Source organism: Larimichthys crocea, chromosome XIII (assembly GCF_000972845.2).
Source record: "Larimichthys crocea isolate SSNF chromosome XIII, L_crocea_2.0, whole genome shotgun sequence".
Classification (NCBI taxonomy): Eukaryota; Metazoa; Chordata; class Actinopteri; family Sciaenidae; genus Larimichthys; species Larimichthys crocea.
The window spans coordinates 23,851,559-23,873,163 of record NC_040023.1 but is presented as its reverse complement, the minus strand read 5'-3'; the positions used below and the strand labels follow the sequence as shown (position 1 = coordinate 23,873,163).

At 41.6% G+C, this 21,605-nt stretch overlaps 4 protein-coding genes across 4 annotated transcripts in view; 2 read left to right on the top strand and 2 right to left on the bottom strand.

Moving 5' to 3' along the window:
- derl1 (derlin 1) overlaps positions 1–940 on the bottom strand; it is a 5,948-nt gene extending 5,008 nt beyond the window's left edge. Inside the window, exon 1 of the mRNA XM_010742305.3 lies at positions 595–940. Coding sequence (XP_010740607.3) covers positions 595–747 — 153 coding nt within the window. The 5' untranslated portion in view covers positions 748–940. The remainder of the gene's footprint in view (positions 1–594) is intronic.
- A 2,730-nt stretch (positions 941–3,670) lies between these two features.
- On the top strand, positions 3,671–12,353 carry tbc1d31 (TBC1 domain family, member 31). The gene is made up of 23 exons (XM_010742330.3): positions 3,671–4,107; positions 5,029–5,169; positions 5,505–5,620; positions 5,726–5,904; positions 6,114–6,265; positions 6,410–6,569; positions 6,685–6,885; positions 6,980–7,153; positions 7,264–7,343; positions 7,946–8,092; positions 8,201–8,334; positions 8,497–8,630; positions 8,742–8,921; positions 9,015–9,247; positions 9,347–9,419; positions 9,545–9,624; positions 9,713–9,848; positions 10,097–10,189; positions 10,531–10,659; positions 10,851–11,045; positions 11,281–11,344; positions 11,442–11,633; positions 12,012–12,353. The coding sequence occupies exons 1-23, from the start codon at positions 4,037–4,039 to the stop codon at positions 12,161–12,163; spliced, it is 3,216 nt and encodes a 1,071-aa protein (XP_010740632.3). The 5' UTR covers positions 3,671–4,036; the 3' UTR covers positions 12,164–12,353.
- Positions 12,354–12,917: 564 nt separating this feature from the next.
- Positions 12,918–17,948, top strand: LOC104928108 (uncharacterized). The gene is made up of 6 exons (XM_027287186.1): positions 12,918–13,806; positions 14,793–14,995; positions 15,082–15,200; positions 15,345–15,512; positions 15,941–16,065; positions 16,585–17,948. The coding sequence occupies exons 1-6, from the start codon at positions 13,466–13,468 to the stop codon at positions 17,924–17,926; spliced, it is 2,298 nt and encodes a 765-aa protein (XP_027142987.1). The 5' UTR covers positions 12,918–13,465; the 3' UTR covers positions 17,927–17,948.
- Positions 17,949–18,404: 456 nt separating this feature from the next.
- cxiiih8orf76 (chromosome XIII C8orf76 homolog) overlaps positions 18,405–21,605 on the bottom strand; it is a 4,300-nt gene continuing 1,099 nt past the window's right edge. The window contains exons 2-8 of the mRNA XM_010742307.3: positions 21,018–21,119; positions 20,420–20,563; positions 20,207–20,257; positions 19,911–20,055; positions 19,488–19,605; positions 19,261–19,393; positions 18,405–19,166 (exon numbers count right to left, since the gene is read on the bottom strand). Of these exons, the coding sequence (XP_010740609.2) occupies positions 18,990–19,166; positions 19,261–19,393; positions 19,488–19,605; positions 19,911–20,055; positions 20,207–20,257; positions 20,420–20,563; positions 21,018–21,119 (870 nt within the window). The 3' untranslated portion in view covers positions 18,405–18,989. The remainder of the gene's footprint in view (positions 19,167–19,260; positions 19,394–19,487; positions 19,606–19,910; positions 20,056–20,206; positions 20,258–20,419; positions 20,564–21,017; positions 21,120–21,605) is intronic.

Here is a 21,605-nt window from a genome sequence, read left to right as displayed (position 1 = left end):
CTAAATATCCTTCTGAAATAAGTAAAGTACAAGTACCTCAAACTGGTATTTAAGTGCAGTACTAACTAACTAAGTGTACTTAGTTACTTTCCTCCACTGCAGGTGCTGAGCTCAGTCTTTAAGGATACAGTGCTCTTGACCTCTGCGTTAACCTGACAGTGAAAGTTGCTGTGGGCGTAGTGATGTTCAGTAAAAACGCTGCCTGAGGAGCTGATTTCAAAGCAGGAGAGAACAGTCAATCCAAAAAATACCTTCACCGCTTTGTGGGATGCAAAACAACAGCACCTGGAGACTGTCTGTCTTTATTCCACCACATATTTAATAAGGCCAAGTCACCAGCTCTGATAGCTCACATCCTTTTTCTGTGCTGATGTTATATTTACACTTTGTTGAAATAAATAAAGTATTTTGACAGCATCCGGAAGTGGTGACCTCCTGCGTCGCGCACTCTGATTGGCTGTCCCACAGCTCAGGCCTCCTGCGCGAGCCCTGCTAGCCACCTGCTAACAAACCGAAAACGTTCAAAACACACCGAGCTCAGCGTTCACGAGCTCCTCCAACACTCACACCTGGACGCAGCCAGTCAACACTTACATGAAATCTGCTGTAGACCATCTCCGGAATCAATATGAGGTTCCTGAAATCAATCAGTCCTAGTTTCCCAATCAAGGGAACAGCAACCGAGGCAGCGAACCAGGACCGGGTGATGAACGGGATGCTTCTGAACCAGTCCCCGATATCTGACATCTTTCCATGCGATTACTGCCGAGCTATAACCATGAAAAAAAACAGCTCCTCTTTAAAAAATAACTAATACCCCCCAAAAAACCTGCGCCTTGCTGCCTTTATACGAGAACTGCTCTGCTGCTAAGTTTACATGACGTGGCTAATCAGAGGGAGCTAGCTCACATACGTTTCAGAGCCCAGGACAGGAACATCCGGTTCAGCTTTTCAAAGTAAAGCCAAGTAGGCGAGTTCTATTCATAACACTATTAATTATTAATTTATGAATTAATGTCAGATATATGAGTAAAATAGCGAAAGATTGCGACCTTTTAGACGGACTGAAATCATTGAATTAAAAACATTTCAACAACTACTTGGAGCTGAGAAAGCTAATATTTTATGACGTGATACATCCAACGTTGATTAATTTTTCGAGAAATATTACAAACATTTCTGGTTAGGTCAAGCAAAGTTACCTACACTAAAACTGACTTTCCTTTGAGCAGCAATGTTTGGTGATAACATCACACCTGGAGGAAAATACAGGTACCTTTATGTTGGGATATTTATCTTATTCTTATCAGACATTATTGCACATGTGATGATGATAATCATTGTGTTGTTTATGCTGTTCAGGATGTTGATAGATAGTGAACGCAGACAACACCATGAAGGCAGATCTACTTCACATTAATTTGCGAGTTGTGGGTTCTTTCTTTCTTTCTTTCTTTCTTTCTTTCTTTCTTTCTTTCTTTCTTTCTTTCTTTCTATATGTATTTATGTATCTATCTCAGTACTTATTTTCGAAACTGATTCATAACATGGTCTTAATTTGAAGAAAAACTGTTAGAGCCGGATGTACTTTATTAGCTCACGCCAGCATCCTTCAGTATTGTTTTGCATTGTTGTGATACTTCCTGGGAAATTTGCAAAAGCTCCCCTCTGACCATCCAGAGACAGACAAGTAAAGGGGGCGTGCCAGGAGCTGATTCCGTTAGAGAGGGGCGAAACTGAGACACAATACTGATGCAAATCATCCACCTTTTGAAAACCTCGTGTTCTTTAACACTCAGATGTTAAATTTTAGGTTGTTTTTTTTGTCCATTTTGAATAGAGCAATGAGAAATAATTGTCCAACTAATTCAATATTCATCTTGATAAATGAAACACATCTTTGGGAGCATCTGTAGTACAAAACAGTCTCATCATTTGATGCAAAATACACAACACAGCGAGTCTTTGGTTGGAAAGAGTTAGTGACTGCTGTAAGTCTCCACTGAGGGATCAATATCAACTTTTTATCTTAAAGTAAAATGACAGCTCTCTAAAGTTGAGAAAGGTTCAACTTCTTTGTATGGCATCACATTGTTGTCAACTGTTAGGAATAAATAAAAAAACTAGAAAATAAGTAGCCATATATTCTTAGATCATTTCAATAATGTTCTTTTCAAATGAAAAGTTGGAAGATATTCATCTAAAGAAAAAGAAAAGTCGCAGATGCAGCCAGCCAGGTGAAAAAGGAAAACCCTTTGGTTCGACAACAGAAGCAAAGCTGCAATACGAGAGGAGAAAGTGATGTGGAAATAACAGAATAATGATAATAATAGAATAATGGTAATAATAATAAAGTATTCATTTATTTTTTGTTGTCATGTTCTTCTATTGAACAGAGGGATTCTCCAATATTTTAGTTAATACCTGATGAGTTGCATTGTATTGCACAGCAGCGCTTCGCAAGATACAGGGTGTGGCTGTCTGTCCATGACCTACACACACATGGCACCTCACTTTCTGGAGCCCTCCCCAGTGTCTAAAGTGGTTTACCCATCTGCTGTGCACCTGCCATGTGCCATAATAAACCTCCATTGTTTCCTTTCCTCCAGGCTGACAGCCTCCTCTGTTAAATGACTTTTAGTGGTTTGGAATCTGGGTTTTAAAAACTTTATAAGAGAGTATAATAAGATGAAGTTTCACATTATAACACATAAACAACGCGTTGATTTGTTAACAACACGTGATCTCAGACATGAATTTCATATAATTCTGTTGTCTAGTTCAAACAGGTGAGTGTCATAAGTTCCCATTGGCTTATAGAGCAGTAGGGTTAAACCATTTGTGTATGCTTGGGGTTTCGTGATACACTTTTTAACCTGCTTATGATCCTCTGGTTTCTTTGACCTTGTCCATTAGGTCCTTTCTATATATATAGTAGAATATAACTACATGAATAGTGTTAAAGCCTTTGATTGTTTACTAAAAAAAAGGTAGCAGTGAAATAAAAAATAGAATTGTACCCCGCCTCTCACCCAAAGTCAGCTGGGATATGCTCCTGATGAGGATAATAATAATAATAATTTTATTTTGAGTTTAATAAGCGGTTAAANATATAGTAGAATATAACTACATGAATAGTGTTAAAGCCTTTGATTGTTTACTAAAAAAAAGGTAGCAGTGAAATAAAAAATAGAATTGTACCCCGCCTCTCACCCAAAGTCAGCTGGGATAGGCTCCTGATGAGGATAATAATAATAATAACTTTATTTTGAGTTTAATAAGCGGTTAAAGATAATGGCTGGATGGATAGATGAACTACAATCCAAATGTTTTATTTTTATAGTCAACTAAACAAAAAGAAAGAAAAGGAATAAATAAAAGGATCCGTAGCAAGTTAAATAGTGGTATCATACAACCCTATGGCTTACAGAAACGTGAAACTTACTGATTTAAAAAAAAAAAAATGTCTAGGCAACAATAAGTTTCCATAAACCAGTTTAATATCCCTCAGTTCACAGCATGGTCTCTCCGCAGACCTTGTGCCTTCTTGGTTACTTGGAAACCGATGATCAGCTTTAACAGCGGCTTACTTAAAATCCACTTTAGTGAAGTAATGAGATGAAACTAAGTGTATTTCGGTTTACGCCCTCTCTGAATGATTGACGCTTTAAACTACAACTCCCACAATGCACGCTTCTACTTATCCTTTACGTCGACTTTGAGCGACGAAATAACCGTTCTCAAACCAAACAAACAACAAAAAAACTCCTTAAAACTAAAGTTGGACAAAGCTGTTAGCGTCGTGTGTGTTAAACCGGACTGCTGAGCTCAGTTTGACGCTAACCGGTGCTGAGCTTTACAGCTTCCCTGCTCGTAGCTTCAAACTCGGTGTCGCTCTTTCAAACTTCGCGCTGTTTGCTCCGCCTGTAAAGAGATTAGCCGGTTAGCCCGGTAGTTAGCCACGTTACTGTGACATTAAGTCAGGTCGTCCTCCTGTTTGCTGGATTTATTCAGACTTCTCAGAGACCTCTTCACAATGGAGGTGACGGACATTGGAAATAAAGAAGAGGGGAAAGTCTGGCATCGAAAACCAACACCGGGCAAAGGGTGAGTTAGGTCTGAGACAGCTGAATGATGTTTGTTGTCGTAGTGACAGCTGATTTATTTATCTGGACTGTGTTGTAAGATTTCTCTGTGACACTGAGCCTCAAAGGTGAGTACCCCCTTTTTAAATGTAGTTATGTTCAGTCACACTTGTTGCACTCCTTGTACATTATTATCAAGTACCACCTCTAAATACTCCAATATTGACTGTGTACTCTTCAGATGTGTGTTGTTGTTCTTACTGGCTTATTTAACACGTTTGTTTCTCTAAATTCTTAAAAAATCTTAGTAGGTTGGAGGGTAAAGATGGAAAATATCAATGTTTAGCAAAAACATACCCACTTAAAATAAGTTAGGATCTTCTTGGTTTTTTTTTTTTTTTAGGAAACAGGGTCCTGACAAATATGAACTATAAAATATCACAACATATTATATACATCATTGTTGTGATAATATTTTTGGTGTAACTGTCAGTACTTTTAAAGTAGTGTTCAGTCTTATCTGGGATGTAGGTGGTAATAAAATCTATCCTAAAACTGTAAATGTCAAATCTTGTCCAGATGACATCACTTCACTGTTTTAAGATGCATGAACAGAAATGCATATTAAATGTGTGTGGTTGAATAGCAGAATATTATCCAGCACATGTTCTAGCTCCATAAGTAATTGGTCAGTATTTGTATGATGAATCTCTGCTGCTGACCCTAACCCATCAACCCAAAGTGTATTTGATCATTTGAGAGAAGCAGCTGCAGGAAAGCACCATTTATAATTGTTCATCCAGTGTTTTTATTTTTTTATTTTTTCCATGGTGTTTTCTAACCACTAGAGAGCAGACCTGACTCACAGCAGCGTGCTGCTTTTCATCCCGGTCCTGTCCGAGTGTGTGTTTCCCCTTTAAGATGTGTTGTTTTTCCTCCTCAGCGTGTTAGTGACGGTGATCCGCACAGCTCAGCAGGCCAAGACGGTGCGTTTCCTCCATGTGGCCTTTGATACCACAGGAGATTCCTTCCTGGCAGGAGATCACCATGGCAACATCTATGTCTTTGACATCAGTAGAAACAGGTCTGTGCTCAAAAGCCCCCGAATTTAATGTTTGACTGTGTTGCTATTATTATCTACATGGGAATTATACACAAATATCACAGTTCACTTAAGTCATTACTGTGCTCATATTACCTATTAATGCTAATCATATCCATGTAATGTTGACATGTCTCTTCTCTCACCTGAATCGTTCCGTTTAGCGCAAAAGATAACACTCCCTTTAATCTTAAATGGTTTTCCTTTTTATTTAGAGTTGAACATGATCTCGATGTGAGCAGCCCCTTGCCCTTAAATTCAGCCTGCTTTCACATTTATCTGATTTTGTGTTTTTCACTCCTTTTTCCTCGAGGCAGGTTTCGTCTGGTGCAGAAAACAGGACAGGCCTGCACTGCTCTGGCATTCAGCCTACGCAGGACCACGGAGTTCCTTGTGGCTCTGGCTGACTACACCATCAAGTGCTTTGACAAAGGTTGAACGGACACAGCCACACACTGCTTTGTTATTTTCATAGCCATTTAGTTATTTTAGGTTAGGCTCAGCACCTTTGACCATTCTGTCATTGTCTTTCTTTCAGACACAAAGCAGATGGTGAGTTGGATGCGGGGTCATGAGGGAGCAATTTCGTCCATCTCTGTCCACAGCTCAGGTCGCTACGCAATCAGCACTTCCTTGGACACGGCTCAGCTCTGGGACCTGGACACGTTCCAGAGAAAGAGAAAGCTCAACATTAGGCAGTCTGTTGGCATTCAGAGGGTAAACATACTGAATTAATAAATGAAAACATTTTCAAACATTATTTTGATCACTTCATGAAGGTGATCATTGAGCTGTGTTGTTCTGACAAATTAGGATTTAGGTTTGTGGTTAATTTTAAGATATTAATGCTATACATCCAGTAAACATATTGTATGCACTAAATATGTTCATCTTCTCATTGTTGTCACGGTGTGTTTGTGTTGCAGGTGTTTTTCTTGCCTCTCAGTAACACCATCCTCAGCTGTTTCAGTGATGACTCCATCTTTGCTTGGGAGAGTGACACCCTGTTCTGCAAATACCAGCTCCCGGTCCCAGACTGTGGACCCAAAATCTCCTACAAGGCCTTCGCAGTCACACGGTGAGCCTCTCACATCACAACCACTGTATGTAGCTTTTCGGTGTAGCTCTTCGTGGCTTCGTGAAACATAAAAAAAGTCAATCTGTATGACAGAACTCCAAACAAACCTGATATGATGCTGATATACCTGACTTGTGTTGGCAGTGATGGTAAGAGCCTTGCTGCTGGTGGCCGCTCCAACCTGCTGCACCTGTGGTGTCTGGACAGCAAACAGCTGGTCAGGGTGATTCAGATGCCCACGCAGGTCAGAACCGTCAGACAGCTGGAATTTCTGCCCGACAGCTTTGATGGAGGAGCCAGCCAGGTACACAGACAACAGGGCTACTGCTGTGGAGTGTACAAGTTTATGTACCTCATTATGTTTATGTTTAATATGTTAGCTTGTGCACTTGTGTGTCAGACTTTTTTTTTTTTTGTAGACACTGGGCGTACTGAGCCAGGACGGCGTGATGCGCTTCATAAACATTCACACCTGCAAGCTGCTTTTCCACATGGGTTCCCACGACGACGCCATCATCACAGTGGCAGTCAGCCCTAATGGCCGGCACGTCGTGGCTGTCATGGATAATGGCAGCATCAATGTCTACAGCGTTCAGAGTCTCACACAAGAATTAAACAAGGTGACAGTTGTTAAAATGATCTTCTGATTTGTTGATATTGTTCTGTAAGTGTATTCATGTTGGATGTGTGTGTATGTTTTTCGCCCTCATGCAGCCTCCTCCTTCCAAGGTGGCAGTAGTCTCTGGCGGTGAACCTGATCAGGGATTGTCTAACCTAAAGGTCAAAGTCCGATCAGACGTCATTCACAGACCGGCCAAGAGCTCGGGTAGGCAGACACAGGTGAAGACACTTCGACCTCCTGCTGGGTCTACAGCTGAGGATAAAGAGGTGGGAACAACACACGCAGATACATTTTTCTCTTCCTTCATTTTCTTTATGCAGAGTGATGTAAAGTTTTAGAGATGTTTAACTGCTAACTTTTGTGCGTGTCTGTACAGAATGAACTCCCTGCTGGTCTGAATAAGAAGAGACTGGTGGCTCTGCTCAAGGCGTTTGGAGAATATCCTGATAAATACAGGTAAGGGGAAAGATCCATGCATGTATCGTGCAATATCGAGTCTTGGTTGAGGTTTTATTCACACTTTGTGAAAAGAATAAACAGAGTGCACAATCTGGTTCTGCAAAAGACAAAGCCAGACAGTTTGTATGTGTGATGTGTAAGTGCTCCTATGTTCATGTGTATGAAGTGTCTAGATTATTTTAAGGCGACATTCACTCAGTGTATATGATTTTATTTTGTAGTAAGTGTATTGTCAGTCTGTCTGTGCGTGTGAAGTTCTAAGTTAAAATCCCTGTGCTATACAAATCCTTCTATCAACAGGAGTCCCTGTGTGTCTGATCTATTTGACAACCATTGCTATGCAAAGACTGTGAATACATAAAGGTGGGGGTGGGGGACACGTAGCCCAGGAGGAGAATTACACCATCAATGCATAGATACAAGATCTAAAAGTTCATACAAATATAAAACCAAAACTAAAAAAAAACAAATACATGTGAAATATGATCATTTAAAATGTAATAATGATTCTAATCATTTTTCATCTATCTTCAGTCTGATGCCTTTCAAATGCATGCCAACTTTGAAAGATTTACAGGATTATTGTGTCTGTGTTGCAGGATGTTTGTATGGCGGTCTTTATTGTGTCTCCCAGAGAACCACGCGGCGTACAGCAGTCTGACCGATAAAGGCCTGCATTCAGCCTACCTCACCCTTCATGATAAATACCCCATCAAAAGTCACAAGCTACAGAGGGGACTGCAGAGGTGGCCTCTCTTGCTCACAATCACACATACTGCAGCTCATTACACACGACACGAATGTTCTAGTTGCAATCACCAACTAATTATTTGGTCCTTTCCTTCTCTCTGCAGGGTTCTGTCTGCCTTAGCTCACTGGGCAGCCATCTTTGGAGAGGTAGAGTACCTTCCCCTGGTAGCTTTTCCCTTCGTCAAGCTCTTCCAGAACAACCCAATGCTCTGCTTCGAGGTGGTGGCCACTGTCATAGGTACTTAATCCAGTTAACTACTGCTCATCATAGCATTATTTCTTTAAACTTTTGAAATATAAATATAAATATTGTCTTTAATCACTACAAGTTTTAGTATGAAACCAAACAACTGTTTCTCAGCGTGTGCAGCCAAAGTCTAAAGTCTGTTTGTTTGTTCAGTGAATTGGTGTCAACATTGGTTCGAGTACTTCCCCAACCCTCCTCTGAACATCCTGAGCATGGCGGAAAATGTTCTGGCTCATCACGACAAGGAACTGCTGCAGCATCTGGTGGACTGTGGCATCACCTCACAGGTAACCGTGGCAGTGCACAGCTTCACACAACTGGAGGGCAAATGTGTGTGAGTGGTCAGGCAGGTTGTCCCGGAACACTCGTGTAATCACGTCTCTCTGCATCTGTCGCAGCTCTATGTGTGGCCCCTGCTGGAAACGTTGTTCTCAGAGGTTTTAACTCGAGATGAGTGGCTCCGACTTTTTGACTCAGTCTTTTCCAACCATCCATCGTTCCTGCTCATGGCCTGTGTGGCCTACATCACCTGCTGCCGTGAGCCTCTGCTGCTCTGCTCCCAGAAACAGGACTTTGAGGTAACTCACTTCTCCTCACCTCCGAGTCAGTCCCAAAGTCAGTGAGGAAACTTTTCTTGTCTTTGTAAATATTTCTGTGTTTTTGCCTTGTAGTATTTTTTCCACCACCGCAACAACCTGGATGTGGGAGCCATGATAAAAGAGGCCTACCGGCTCATGGGCAATACACCAGCTGACATCCATCCCAGGAATATGCTTTCTGACTTCACACCACTGACCAGAGGCCAGTACCCTGTGTTCAACCAATACCCAGAATTCATAGTGGAATACCAGAGTCGGGAGAGGGAGAAGATACGACTGCAGGAGATGGAGTATCTCCGTGAGAGGTCAGATTACAGAGTGTGTTGTTGATGTTAATAAATGAATGTTAATATACCTCAGAGTCAGATGGAAGAGGGGAAATGTGAGTGTGTTTGTCTCATCAGGCAGGAGGTGTCGGCTCTGCGTGCAGATTTTGTGCGTCGCCAAGCCGAAGAGGAGGCCTATCACGTGCAGCAGGTAATGTGTTGATTTAAGCATAAGATCGTGTTTTAGTTTTGACTTGCTCATGTAGTTTTTTCCATGTATGAAACACAAGCTTGGCGTTGAAAAGAAGTGAACTCAGTATGTCGATTTGAATGCAGGAGCTGCTGCAGAACGCCGAGGAACAGCGCAGAAACATCCTGGCGCAAGAAGAGGAAAAACTAACACAGCAGAGGGCAAAGTAAAAAGCACATGACACCTCCACAGCTGACTTATGAGGAAAAAAAGATGTGCCAAACTAGTTGCTGACACTGCTTTGTTCCCTGCAGGCTGGCAGCCATGAAGAGAGAGCTGAAGGTGAAGGAGTTACAGCTGCTGGACGCAACGAGAAGTCGTTTCCTCAAACATCAGCAGGACCTGAGAGCTAAACAGATCCAAGGACTAGACCAGGAGATCAGCAGAAAGGTGAACTGATGATCAAGATTCAACTTTTTATGTAAAGGAGTCACATGAGTTTCCTCTTTTTGCTGTGTGAATGACTGTGTTATTATTTCGAGTTTGATTTAGTTACTTAAGCAGAAGCTTGTAATACCAGAGATCCTGGGCTGCAGTCCCATGCTCTGCTGCTCACACTTCATCATGATTAATGTGTTTGTCTCTAACCTTCATGTTTAAACACTAACCCAACAACAACCTTTTATGTTGTGCTACAGATGGACCTGAGGGAGCGAGAAACAGCTGCAGCAGTCCAAGATCTAGAAGTCAGACAGATGGAGCTGGAGGCTCAGAGGAGACGACTTGAACAGGTGACTTTATACTTAACATTCAACCTTCTTTCCTCTCTCCCAGACTCCTCCCTGCATTTATTTCTCCCTCTTTTCCTTTCTCTTAAACCTGGAACAATTTTTTTCAATTTGAATACCTGAAAGCAAATGTTACGACAGCTTTCTCACTGAAAACGTCTGACAAGAATCATAAGTCAACCTCTAATTTTGAGAGTTTTTGTCTCACTTAGCCTGAATTAGCCAGTGTCGTAGCCTCCATTTTGGATTTAATGGTTTAATCATAACGAGTGAAGAACACATATTTTGCAAAACTCAGCCTACATTAAGATTTGTTTGTTTTTCTTCACGACTGTTTCTCTCAGCACCTGTTGAAGGAGCAGGAGCGCATGGGACGGGAGGTTGCGGAGGAGGTGGAGACGAGGATGAGGAGGGCAGAAAGAGAGGAGGAGAGCTTCACAGATCTACTACACAGCACCAAGACAAACATGCAGGTTAGTTTGTAGCCAGTGTAATAATATTGACATATGTCAGCACATGATCTTGATGCACTCCTTCATCCATCTGGCTTCGCAAGAAACTATCAAAGCCACACAGTCATCCAAACACCGATTTCTGGCACAGGTACCTGTGATCTTCTCCTCTTGAATCCGTTAACTTTCTCTCTCTCTACAAACACACACAGGCCCTGGAGGAGTCCCTAGCGGAGGCATGCCAGCTGGGCTTAGAGTCAGACTGGCAGAGAGAGGTGGCGGAGCGCCTGCAGCAGGTGGAAGCCGAGCAGGAGAGGAAGAGGGAGAGACTGGCAGAGCTTCACAGGCAAGCCCTGGCAGAGGAGGAGAGACTGGCAGACACCATGAGAGATGTGGCAGGAAGGAAGGTGAGAAAAACAAGTGTATGTTTGCCAACACATCAGTTTACATGATTACTGGCTTGTTTACGTACATTTACTATGACATCAATTATGGGATTTTCTGTTACCTTTTTAAAGCCTCTATTACAAAAATAATTTAAAAAGTGATGACATTTGTGTTCCTCATTAACAAACATCATATCTAAACCATCTCAACGTGTGAAATACTGTTACTTGGAATTGTGTTCTTGTTCATTTGCAGTGGGGTGAAGTGATGAGTACCAGAGCCCAGTTACAAGAGCAGCAGCTGTCTTCAGCAGACAAAGGTATTACTACACACACACACACAGCAGTTTGCGGCCTGTGTGTGAACAGATCGTTATTCAGACGTGGATTTTATCATTCCCATTTTCTTTGTGCCAGACACGCAGAGGCAGATGAGGATACGGTCACCATGTTCAACCAGAGGACTTCCACTGCCCACTGCTGTTTCTGTTGGAACCAACGCTGTCGGTCCAGCAGTCAGACCCAACTCAACAACCTCCCCAAAGCAGGCACGAACCAGCATGGTGTGTCTGAACAGCAATTCACCTTCAGAGAGCACCTCCACCAACTGTGAGTCATTGCAGATGCAGATGTATCTGTTGCATATCAGCAAAGCAACGTGTAATCAGTGGCCAATAAAAAATCCTTTTCACCAAGAATATACTTAATTATTCTAACTAATATTTGGGCCTGCAACTAACAATTATTTTCATTATTAGCATCAAATCCTCACATTGGAGAGCCTAAAACCATTAAATGTTCGTTAGTTAGCTTGAAAATTGACCAAAACACTTCACTGATTGCCAACTAAAGTTCTGTCAATCAACCAACTCTGTGTACTAATCACAGTAGAGCAATCCTCTGTCAACTTTCTCCACAAAAAGGGGCAGGGCTCATTATATTGAGTTTTATTTGTCTGAATAATCTTGCTGTCTATCTTTCTGTCAGTTTCCTTGGATCGAGGCCGGGCCCAGCTGGACAGCAGTGAGAGAGAACTGCTGAAGGAAATCAGAGAGCTGAGACAGAAGCTGGCTACCCGAGCCAGAGAGGGCAGCTCTGCCTCCTCACAGTCTGTCCACACACTGTCCTCTGTCTCCTAAAGACCACATCTCCATCTTCAGTGTCAGTAAAACATCTTCATGCCTCAGGCGAGCTGGAACAACAGAAACAATGAGTCAGACTGAGTAGCATACTGGCTAGCTGCTATCTTTGTCCACTTTCCAAGTGCTCACATACCATCCTCAAGTATATTAACTGTACACCATCAACCACTGTCTCATGAAAACCCATCTCTTCCATAAAAATACCAGTCATCTGACTGGTTTCACCGGGACAGGTGAATCTTTTGGGTTGTGGCAGTGTTAGGTTGTAAGCCCTCGCGTATCCAAGTCTACCTTTAATGCATTACACCTCTACATTTTCATTATTTTATTATATTTAATGTTCAGTTGTACACATTTTTTTTAATATTTGCACCTGTACTCCATTTCGTTTTTTTGTTTGAATGAATTTTATATGATTTGTGTTATTTAATACCAGGTTTTGATAAAAAAATGATAAAACATCTTGACTGAACTGTGTCTCATTGTGCCTGTGAAGATATACCTGCTTTACTTTCAGGATTTATATGTTGTTGGTAAGCAACAGTTTGCAAATGCAGCTCCTCAAACTCTTTTCAATCCATTCAAATATATTTCAAAATAAATGAAATAATCATTTAATGTGAACAGAAAGCATAGATTGCATTGAGTATTACAAATTTAGTCAACATGCAATATGTAAATCCAGTCTTTTATAATTTAGATTAAGTCTGTGTTTGTGCATGTATCAAGACAAGTTGGTTTATGAAAAGAGATGGAGTGTGCCTAATGTAAAACAGGTGAGGACCTGTGTGCTTCTGCTCTGTCTGGGTGTGCCTGTAACTGGTTGTCCTTTAAGCATCCAGGCGTTGTTTGACATGAGCCAAAATGACAGCCATCCTCATCCCTGTCACTCATTTCTTTATTTCCCTACGTTCATATTTTACCTCTGCTCATCTGCACTCTGAATTACTGCTTCTTCATCAGACTTGGCCTGGGTACACAACCAGAACACACACTAGGTTTCTCATAGAAATAAGTCTCAAAGCCAAATTTCAGTAAACTCCTAATATTTGTACATATCTTCCTTTTGTTTTCTGTGCTCCACCCTGCATTAAATCCTGAAAGGTCACATCAACATGTAGTTAAATGACTTCAGCTCTCAGCTGTCACCTCTCATGAGTTGTAAATCCATCTTGCTCTAAGCAGGGGCGGGTCCAAAGTTTTCTATTTACTTATCTGCGTGCTTCAACCAGTAGTTATCAGACCTACAGGCAGCTGTGTCTGATGTCTAAACAAGACTTGGATTGAAGTCCATCAATCATGGATGCCAGCAGTGTGTCCGTGCTGTCCTACAGGAGGTCAAAACCAATGGGGAAGGTGAGGCGACGGGTTCAAGACCTCCGCATCCCCTCCTCCTCCTCTCACCGTGACTTCATAGCCTGCAGACCCACGTTGGACCTGAGCCACAATGAGAGCGCACGGCTGGCTGCGGACTCGCTGCTCACCCGGGGCTTGGAGGGATACCATGAGGTGCTGGACGCAGAGGGAGAAGTGGACTTTCTGTCGGAGCCGGAGAAGATTTACTGCCTGAAAAATGGGCTGGACGGCATTACAGGTTGTGAATGTTTGTTTTTCCTGTGTCCTAGGGCTGGGTTTAAAAAGTAGGTTTAACAAACACCGACACTAATCTTGGACTGGTTTTGGGGGGCCGCACTTATGGATTACTAACTTTAAATTTACAAGCACTGTTCTCGGTTTAATTAATAGTAAAGGTGAAGCGACCTATCCAGCAAAGGATAAACACTACACTACATCACAAAGACATAATTAACTGTTAATAAGTGCATGATCAAGTATGTAACAACAACGTAACAACGACATTATAGGTAAGTTTATTATAAGTGTTTGTAAATGTCTTATGATCTAACAATAAGCGTGTTTACAAACATTATATAGTCTTATCTTAACAATGTTAATAAGCATCATATAAGAGGCTTATTTCCTATTAATTAACTGTATTACAAGGATCTTAATATAAAATGTTACCTCACATTTGTTTACCTAACTTGAATTTCCTTAATAGATATTGATACGGTGCTGTAATCTTACTGTACTTACTTACTTTAGCTTCAGCTTTAACCTGAACTCAACTGAAGATGAAAATATGGATCAAACAGAGAAAACAGTTTACTTATGGATCTGTAATTGAAAAGTCAAAGCTTCCTAGTAATAATGATTTTGGTGATTCTATATATATGCAGCTGATGTTCAAAAACTTACATACATCTAGTCCACTTTTACAGTCATAAAGTTGTCTCAGCTGTACTATAATTGTATTAATTCATGTTCACGTAATCTCCAACATGATATGTTAACTATGAAAAGAATGTTAAATCAGTGCAACCGATCACAACATGACAAACATTCATTGATCAGTGTCTCATGTGCATGTAGCTTGATAGAGATTTGTCTTAGTTATTTAGTCTCTGCCTTAATGTCCCAGGTCAAAGTGTCACTATGGTAACTGACCCAGAATTTAAGTTACATCCCTTCCTGGAACTGAAAATGACACGTTTCCCTCATCTCAGGGTTAACAAACTTTCTGAAATGGGTGTTTGAACACCCAAAATGGACTCTGAATTATTAGACAAAAAAATAGTGGTTGCTGGTTGTATTACTTTTTATTTATTTTAGCTTTATGCTGGGTTTTTGTACTTCACGCAGCTGATCCCAGAGCATCTGATGATGATGACAAAGAGGTAGAGAGCTCGTCTGCTGAGTCTCAGTGTGCCACACGATGTCCTGCAAGTGATCCTACGGTAACAAGTTTGGACCTGAAAAGCCTAAAAGGTAATTCTGGAAACTCTGGAGATCAGTATTTAATCCTTTCTGTTCTCATCTGTTCCAGTTTCTGATTATGTTCTTGTCCCTTCTAGATTTGAAGAGGGCTGATCGTGTCCTGGATGAGTCTGATGTTGAAGTTTATTTCCAGTCTGACAGCAGGGCAGCTGGCATGAAAGACATGGTCAGAGAGTTCATCAGAAAGGCTACAATGGTCTGTGTTTCTTCATGCCTCTGCACATGCACTTGTTCACTTGCATAAAAAAAGGAACATGCCATGCATGCCTGTACATGTGAGGGATGATTAAAAGTGCATGTTGAAAGGTTAGGTACTCAGTGAGTGAAATTGTCTGTGCAGGCCTTAGCCATAGTGATGGACAGCTTCAGTGATGTGGAGCTGCTGTGTGACCTCCTGGAGGCGAGCAGGAGGAGGAACGTGTCCATTCACCTGCTGCTTGATCATCTCAACCTGAACCTGTTCATCAGGATGTGGCAGGACCTCAACCTCAACAGCAAAAACTTCCCAGTGAGTCTCTTCATCATCTTACATCCAGTTTCCCCGTCAGAGCCTGGCTGCTTTTACCAAAACTTATAAAGTGATTCCACTGCATCAAAGTTGTATTTTGATGTAACCCGTGGACACTGGTCCTAACTCTGTTGCATATTGCACATGGAAAGCACCACACCACAGACTGTATGTGACGACGTCTTTGTCTCAATAGACGTCCCTGTTTTTCAGCTCTCGTTCACAAGCTGGCCTAGCTGCATTCAACAGCTATTTTTTTGCAAATATCTGGTTTGTTTAGTGCGAAGTAACTAACTAAAAACTGTGATTTTATTGATGTAATATTATATGAAAAAAATCTAACTACCATCATAATTCCTCAGCTAGTTACATGACTACACTGTGTATTTGTGATGAAATACTAGCAAATTATGTGTGTGTTTCTTTAGAAACTGTCAGTTCGCAGTATTGAGGGACAGACCTATTGCGCCAAGACAGGCAGGAGGCTGACTGGTCAGATTGCTGAGAGTTTTATCATCACTGACTGGACTGAAGTGCTGACAGGATCATACAGGTACACACACACTGGGGGATAGTAGGGATAGGGATAGTAGGGATATTAAATCTTACATTGTTATGGGGACTTCTTCTGTATGTTTGTGTTTAGGACAGCACTCTGATCATTACTAGGGTAACTTAGGTCACAGAATAGAGCTGTCTGACCCCCTCCACACAGTAGATAGGTGCATAATGTAGAAGCTGATAACAGTGTTGGAACACTAAAGGGTAAACATGTTTCCCTGTTTGTAGACTTCTACTACTATTTAGGGGCATATAGACGAGCTACAGAGGACAGCTTCCTCAGATGTGAGGCAACATCATGTCATGATAAGTGCATTAATACATTCCCCAAGCTTCAATAGACCTTTCAGACTCGATTGAACTCATTGATGAACAGAATTCCCACATCCAAGTAGAAAGTCTTATTTAAATGGTTGGGTTCTTCATAATGTAGTAGTAAAGTATTTATCTGTCCTCCTTTTAGTTTTTGGCTCTATTGTTAATGCTTTTATTTGTGTGTGTGTTGTCTCAGCTTCTCCTGGCTGTCCTGGCAGGTCCATCGTAGTCTTGCTGTTCTTATAAAGGGCACTGCGGTCATACCTTTCCATCAGGAATTTCAGAGGCTAAACTCCAGCTCCAAACCAGTCACTGACTTTGTCACTTACATCACTGTGCCTCACACTCTCCCTCAGTACAACACATCACAGGCAGCGCAAAATGATCACGCTAATGTCAGTAAGACGAAATCAAGCCAGACCAAACAAGTGCGCCACAGGCCTCGGACTGAAGACACTCAAAACAGGCAGACAAAAACAAAAATGTGGGTTTTATCCAATTTACAGAATACAGAATTAGAGTGTAGCAAAGCACACAGAGCCACTACTGGCACACAAATGCATGAAATGCCTCTACAACTGTACCCAAAACCTCTGGTTCAACCAGGAGCACTGCAGAGTGTATCTGTAGGAGCTGTCTGCACCCAGTATGGTGCACAAACAGATGTGGAGAGTCAAAACCAGAGCCTTTCAAACCCTTTCAGTCAGACCCACGTCTCATTCATTCAGTCTCAGCTCTCTAGCCTTACCGTCACCACTGCAGCTGAGAAGGATGTGAGAGTTCAAGAGACAAACCCTCTCCATATTGCATCGCCCACACACAGACAGCACAGGACTGTTGACTATCAACCACCTCTCCAGATTAATTCAAACCTCAAGCACCATAATGTGGCTACTGAAGGTCTGTTCTTTGAGCAGAGGAACATAGACAGATTGATAAAGTCTTTAGGGATTGCTGCAGGTCAACACGCACAAAGTCGACAATGGTACTGCTCACAAAACTTGAAGCCAAAGGCGGACTTTGAATCTGATCATTCCAAAGTCTTGTCTCCTTCTACATCACAGCAAAAAGAAGCAAAGACTGGCCTCCTGTTCCCTCTAACCCACCCAAGAGGGCACTTGTCTGGGCCACAAACAAAAGCGCCGCCCCTAGAAAGCAGAAGGCAGCCTCAGAAGCACCACCAACTACACCCAACTACAGAGGCTCCAGGTTCAAGTTCAGGACCAACAACCATGGGTACTCATCTTAAACCTCAGTTCCAGATGGACGCCAAGCAAGAAACCAAAGGACATCTACAGCAGCCTCCAAGATTAAACTGGATGCCTCAGAATCAAACAGCAAGACCCAGACATGTTGTTCGCCGTAACTCCTTTGACACCACCTACAGGACGGGACAGCAGGTGGGCTGGAGGCCGCTTCACAGCAACATGAATACATCATTAGAAAGGAGCAAAAATATGACTGACGTGACAGTCAGCAGGCTTCAAAGGAGCAGTTCTTTCCCCAAATATAACCAACATCTGCCACCTGAAAAATAAAGAAAGGTCCTCACACACAAGCATCCAGGTCAGTGGTCATCAGAGTGTGTCATCTGTTCATGTGAAGCATACAGCATTATTCCACTGTGTAAAACAAAACATATTAAACTATATGTGTATTATTATTGTTACAAGCCTATGAGTTAAGACAGATGTGTGTTTTTAAAGCATCAGCTTTGGTACATTTTGTTTGTAAAACACATACCGTGTGCTGCAGCTGTATGTACAATAAGAGAATAAAGTCTGTCCTAACTGCTCATTTCAGTTGAAATGAAAGCATGTTTTGACCACCTGCTTTGCTTCTGTTACAGTGGAAACTGTCCAACTACTGAGGAGATGTATAAAACAGTGTCAGCTGCTAATTCTTGTGATCAGCTGATGTTCCTCCTGAACTGTGGAGATAAATGCGTGAATCATGAGTTCACAGCAGCAGCATTTTGACTCGTCATACACAGAAGCACAGGTGGAACTAATAACGTTAACGATAACGACTGGCTCATTTAGATTATACAATAGAAATGCACTCCTATGAGTGAAATGAGAGTATTTCACCAAAAAAAACACAATTTTATTTTAATACATTTGTTTTTAAGATATGTTCTATATAACATGTTAAGGCATTTTTGTTACATTTCAGGCAGAGCATTAAAAGACTTTAAAATGGTCTCACTTTGTTTCCTGTCTTAATGCAGAACATAAATCACAGTATGAAGTGGATGAAACATGAGAATGATGTCTCGTTTGTTTGATAATGTAGGTTATACTGATTACATTCGATGTGCAATTGTCTGTTTGCTGGAAGAGGCGTACATGAATCATTCTGTTACATTTTAAGGTTACATTACCTTTAAATACTGTATTTGAGATTGTCAGCATTGAAAGTTAGAATTTGACCTGTACATGTCCTGCGCGTATGAGGACTTGTGATATCAATGTGTTGTTTCAGTTCGTCCAGTCTGTTGTTCCTCTTTGACGGCTCTACGCTGTGACAGAGCCATCTCCTGCATCTTCTTCAGTCTCTTCCTGTCTGACAACTTCTCTGTAAACAGGCATCACTGGAGTATCAGGACTTTGTGTCTGTCTGTGCCTGATGATGACCGCCATCAGTCTCTAGCACTCCAGTCAGTAAGATCTTGTTCCACCAGCGCTCCCTAAAGTTTTGTAAATGCACACTGGCCAGACTCTCCCCGTCTTGGTAGTCCTCCCTCATCTTCTCTGGGATCAGGTCCTCTGACATCACCTGGGAAATAGACGTGAGAGAAAACGTTAAAACCCATCCACTGACCCAAACCTAAGAGGCCAATACGAATCCAAAACCAGGAGCATGTCCTCACCTCGGTGAGAGTCTGCAGGGTTGTTTCTTTAGGATTTAGCCTTTGCAACACCTCATCTGTGCTCTGTAGGACGTTTTCACTGCGTTGCAGAACAAAGGAGGACTGCTGCTGCCGAAGGATTCTCAACAGGAGTCTGAGAGAAGAGACAAGAAGCATTTCAGACACTATGACTTGCATTTAATCTCTTCATAAATACCACACATTCAACTGTGGCATCACAGATGTACCTCGTCCTGATGAAACAGGTACAAGCTTTCAGCCAGATTCTATCCTCGTCAAGCTCTGTGGCCTCGTCCTGTTGTTCCTCAGTCTCTCCATTACTCTGCACCTCTGCTGAACACTGTCCTAGTTAAGATAAATACAGCAGATCACATCAGTTTAATGTTAATCTACGTGTTTGTTTCAACAACTTGTTTTTTTTTTTAAGATATTTTTTGGCCTTTTTCAGCTTTATTTTACAGAGACAAAGAAAAGGAAAGAGCCACAGGTCGAATTCAAACCCTGGGCCACCGCGGCAAGGACTGGGCCTTTGTACATGGGGCGGTTGCTCTACAGACTGAGCTAAACAACACCCCTCAACAACTTGTTTTAAAACTGAACGGCAGCAGGTCAACAAGTGAGTGTAAGACAGGAAATCAAATCCATCCTACCCATGGTCCTGTTGCCCTCCAGCAGCTGCAGACACATCTGTCCCAGGTTGTACCAGTTCCAGGGGTTGAAGGGTAGCAGGCCACACAGCTGCTGCAGAGACGACATCTTGGATCTTACGCTTCCAAAATGCTGGTATATGGTGACCTTTAGGAAAGGTTTACAATTTAAATGAATAATTTTATTTCCAAATAATGATTTGAATCAACAAAAGAGGGAAATCTGTTTGTTTGTTTGTTTGTTTGTTTGTTTGTTTGTTTGTTTGTTTGTGTGTGTGTGTGTTCTGGTTAATGCTGACCTTAAGGAGCAGGAGGCTGGTCAGGTGACAGGTGTTGGAGGCTTCTTTGCTCTGGAACAAGTTCAAGTATACAAATGAAATGTTATTCATTTTGAGTTTAGTTTTTTACATGACATATGAACAAATTTACAACAACAGCAGGTTGTTCCAGTATGTACTGTTCTGTTGTTGTGTATAAAAACCCTTTGAGAAAAAAACTCATGGAAGAATTACCAGTAAATCAGCAAAGTCCAGCGCCTTGTCTCTCTGTCCCAGTTTGGTGCAGCATCGAGCCATTCCCTCCAGCACATCTCTTCTGATGGTCAGGTTGTTGTCAGCGAGCCACTCCAGACAGTTGTGGTATGCATCCAAGGCTTTCTATACCCACCACGACAGCGAGGACAGAATCACAACAAGGATTTTTAACATCACACTTCACACTGGACAATGGAGAGTGGTATGAATAACAGCAAGAAAAAAATGCTATGAGCAAAGTCAAACTGTTTCATGAGGAAGTGTGGCAGACTACAGCTGTTTGCAACGTTTCAACAATTCATCTTGTTTTTATTTAGGATAAAAGCTTCAGTGTGATGTGACTTAATGCGTCAGAATTTTTTTTCTACGCCATCAGAAAATGTAAACTCACACGAATAAGCCTACAGGCTTCAAGGGCTATATGTTGTTATCTCATTGGAAACATTCAAATACTGACCCGTAACAGTGTTGTATAAGTATCCCCACGGACAAGCTGGCAAATAAAATGTAAATTTATCAAGGGCATTGTGTTTAACTTAACTTGCCACCAACTTTAATAGACTGGTTTGACTGTCACCTGATAGTTCCCTTGTCTCACAGCCAAGTCGCCTCTGAACTTATAGACTTTCTGCCTCTCCAAAGAATCATCTGTATCGAGAGCAGCGCTCTCGCAAAACCACTGTGGAGAAAAACAAGAGGAGACAAGAATTTAAAAACATTTCATGAGGCCGTCAGTCTTAGTGCTATTTCTGCAGTGCCACAAATATAAAGTGAAGCGTCAATAAAAACTTTCACTGTTGATGATCACGCTTCTCCACCTTCTGGATAAGTATTTTTAAAGCTTTGGGTGACATGTTTTAAACCTAGTCTGTGCCTCCTCTGGTTCAACACCGTACTACATAAATCCTATGTGGTGATAACTTTCAGCTGAAATGCCTGAGAGAAATTTGATCCTTTTAAAATGGAAGACACACACTCAGTCATTTTTAAACTTGAACGTTAAAACACAATCAAATGGTCTTCTCAAAACTTTGCTGCGATATAGAGGCTCTTTCTTCCTGGAATTTTATGACTGAGAAAATAAAGAGTAGAGTGATGGGCCCATAAATAAATATCCTCTTATAGTAGTGACATATTTTTTTCTTTTTCTCTCCTTCTTCTCTTT

Bases quoted from the DNA above. Each gene is read 5' to 3' on its own strand.
- LOC104928108 (XM_027287186.1), top strand. From the start codon at position 13,466: ATGGATGCCAGCAGTGTGTCCGTGCTGTCCTACAGGAGGTCAAAACCA. The intron at 15,513-15,940 runs GTGAGTCTCTTC...GTGTTTCTTTAG, and splicing joins TCAACAGCAAAAACTTCCCA to AAACTGTCAGTTCGCAGTAT. The intron at 16,066-16,584 runs GTACACACACAC...GTGTTGTCTCAG, and splicing joins GTGCTGACAGGATCATACAG to CTTCTCCTGGCTGTCCTGGC.
- tbc1d31 (XM_010742330.3), top strand. From the start codon at position 4,037: ATGGAGGTGACGGACATTGGAAATAAAGAAGAGGGGAAAGTCTGGCAT. The intron at 11,345-11,441 runs GTATTACTACAC...TCTTTGTGCCAG, and splicing joins GCTGTCTTCAGCAGACAAAG to ACACGCAGAGGCAGATGAGG. The intron at 11,634-12,011 runs GTGAGTCATTGC...TCTTTCTGTCAG, and splicing joins AGAGAGCACCTCCACCAACT to TTTCCTTGGATCGAGGCCGG.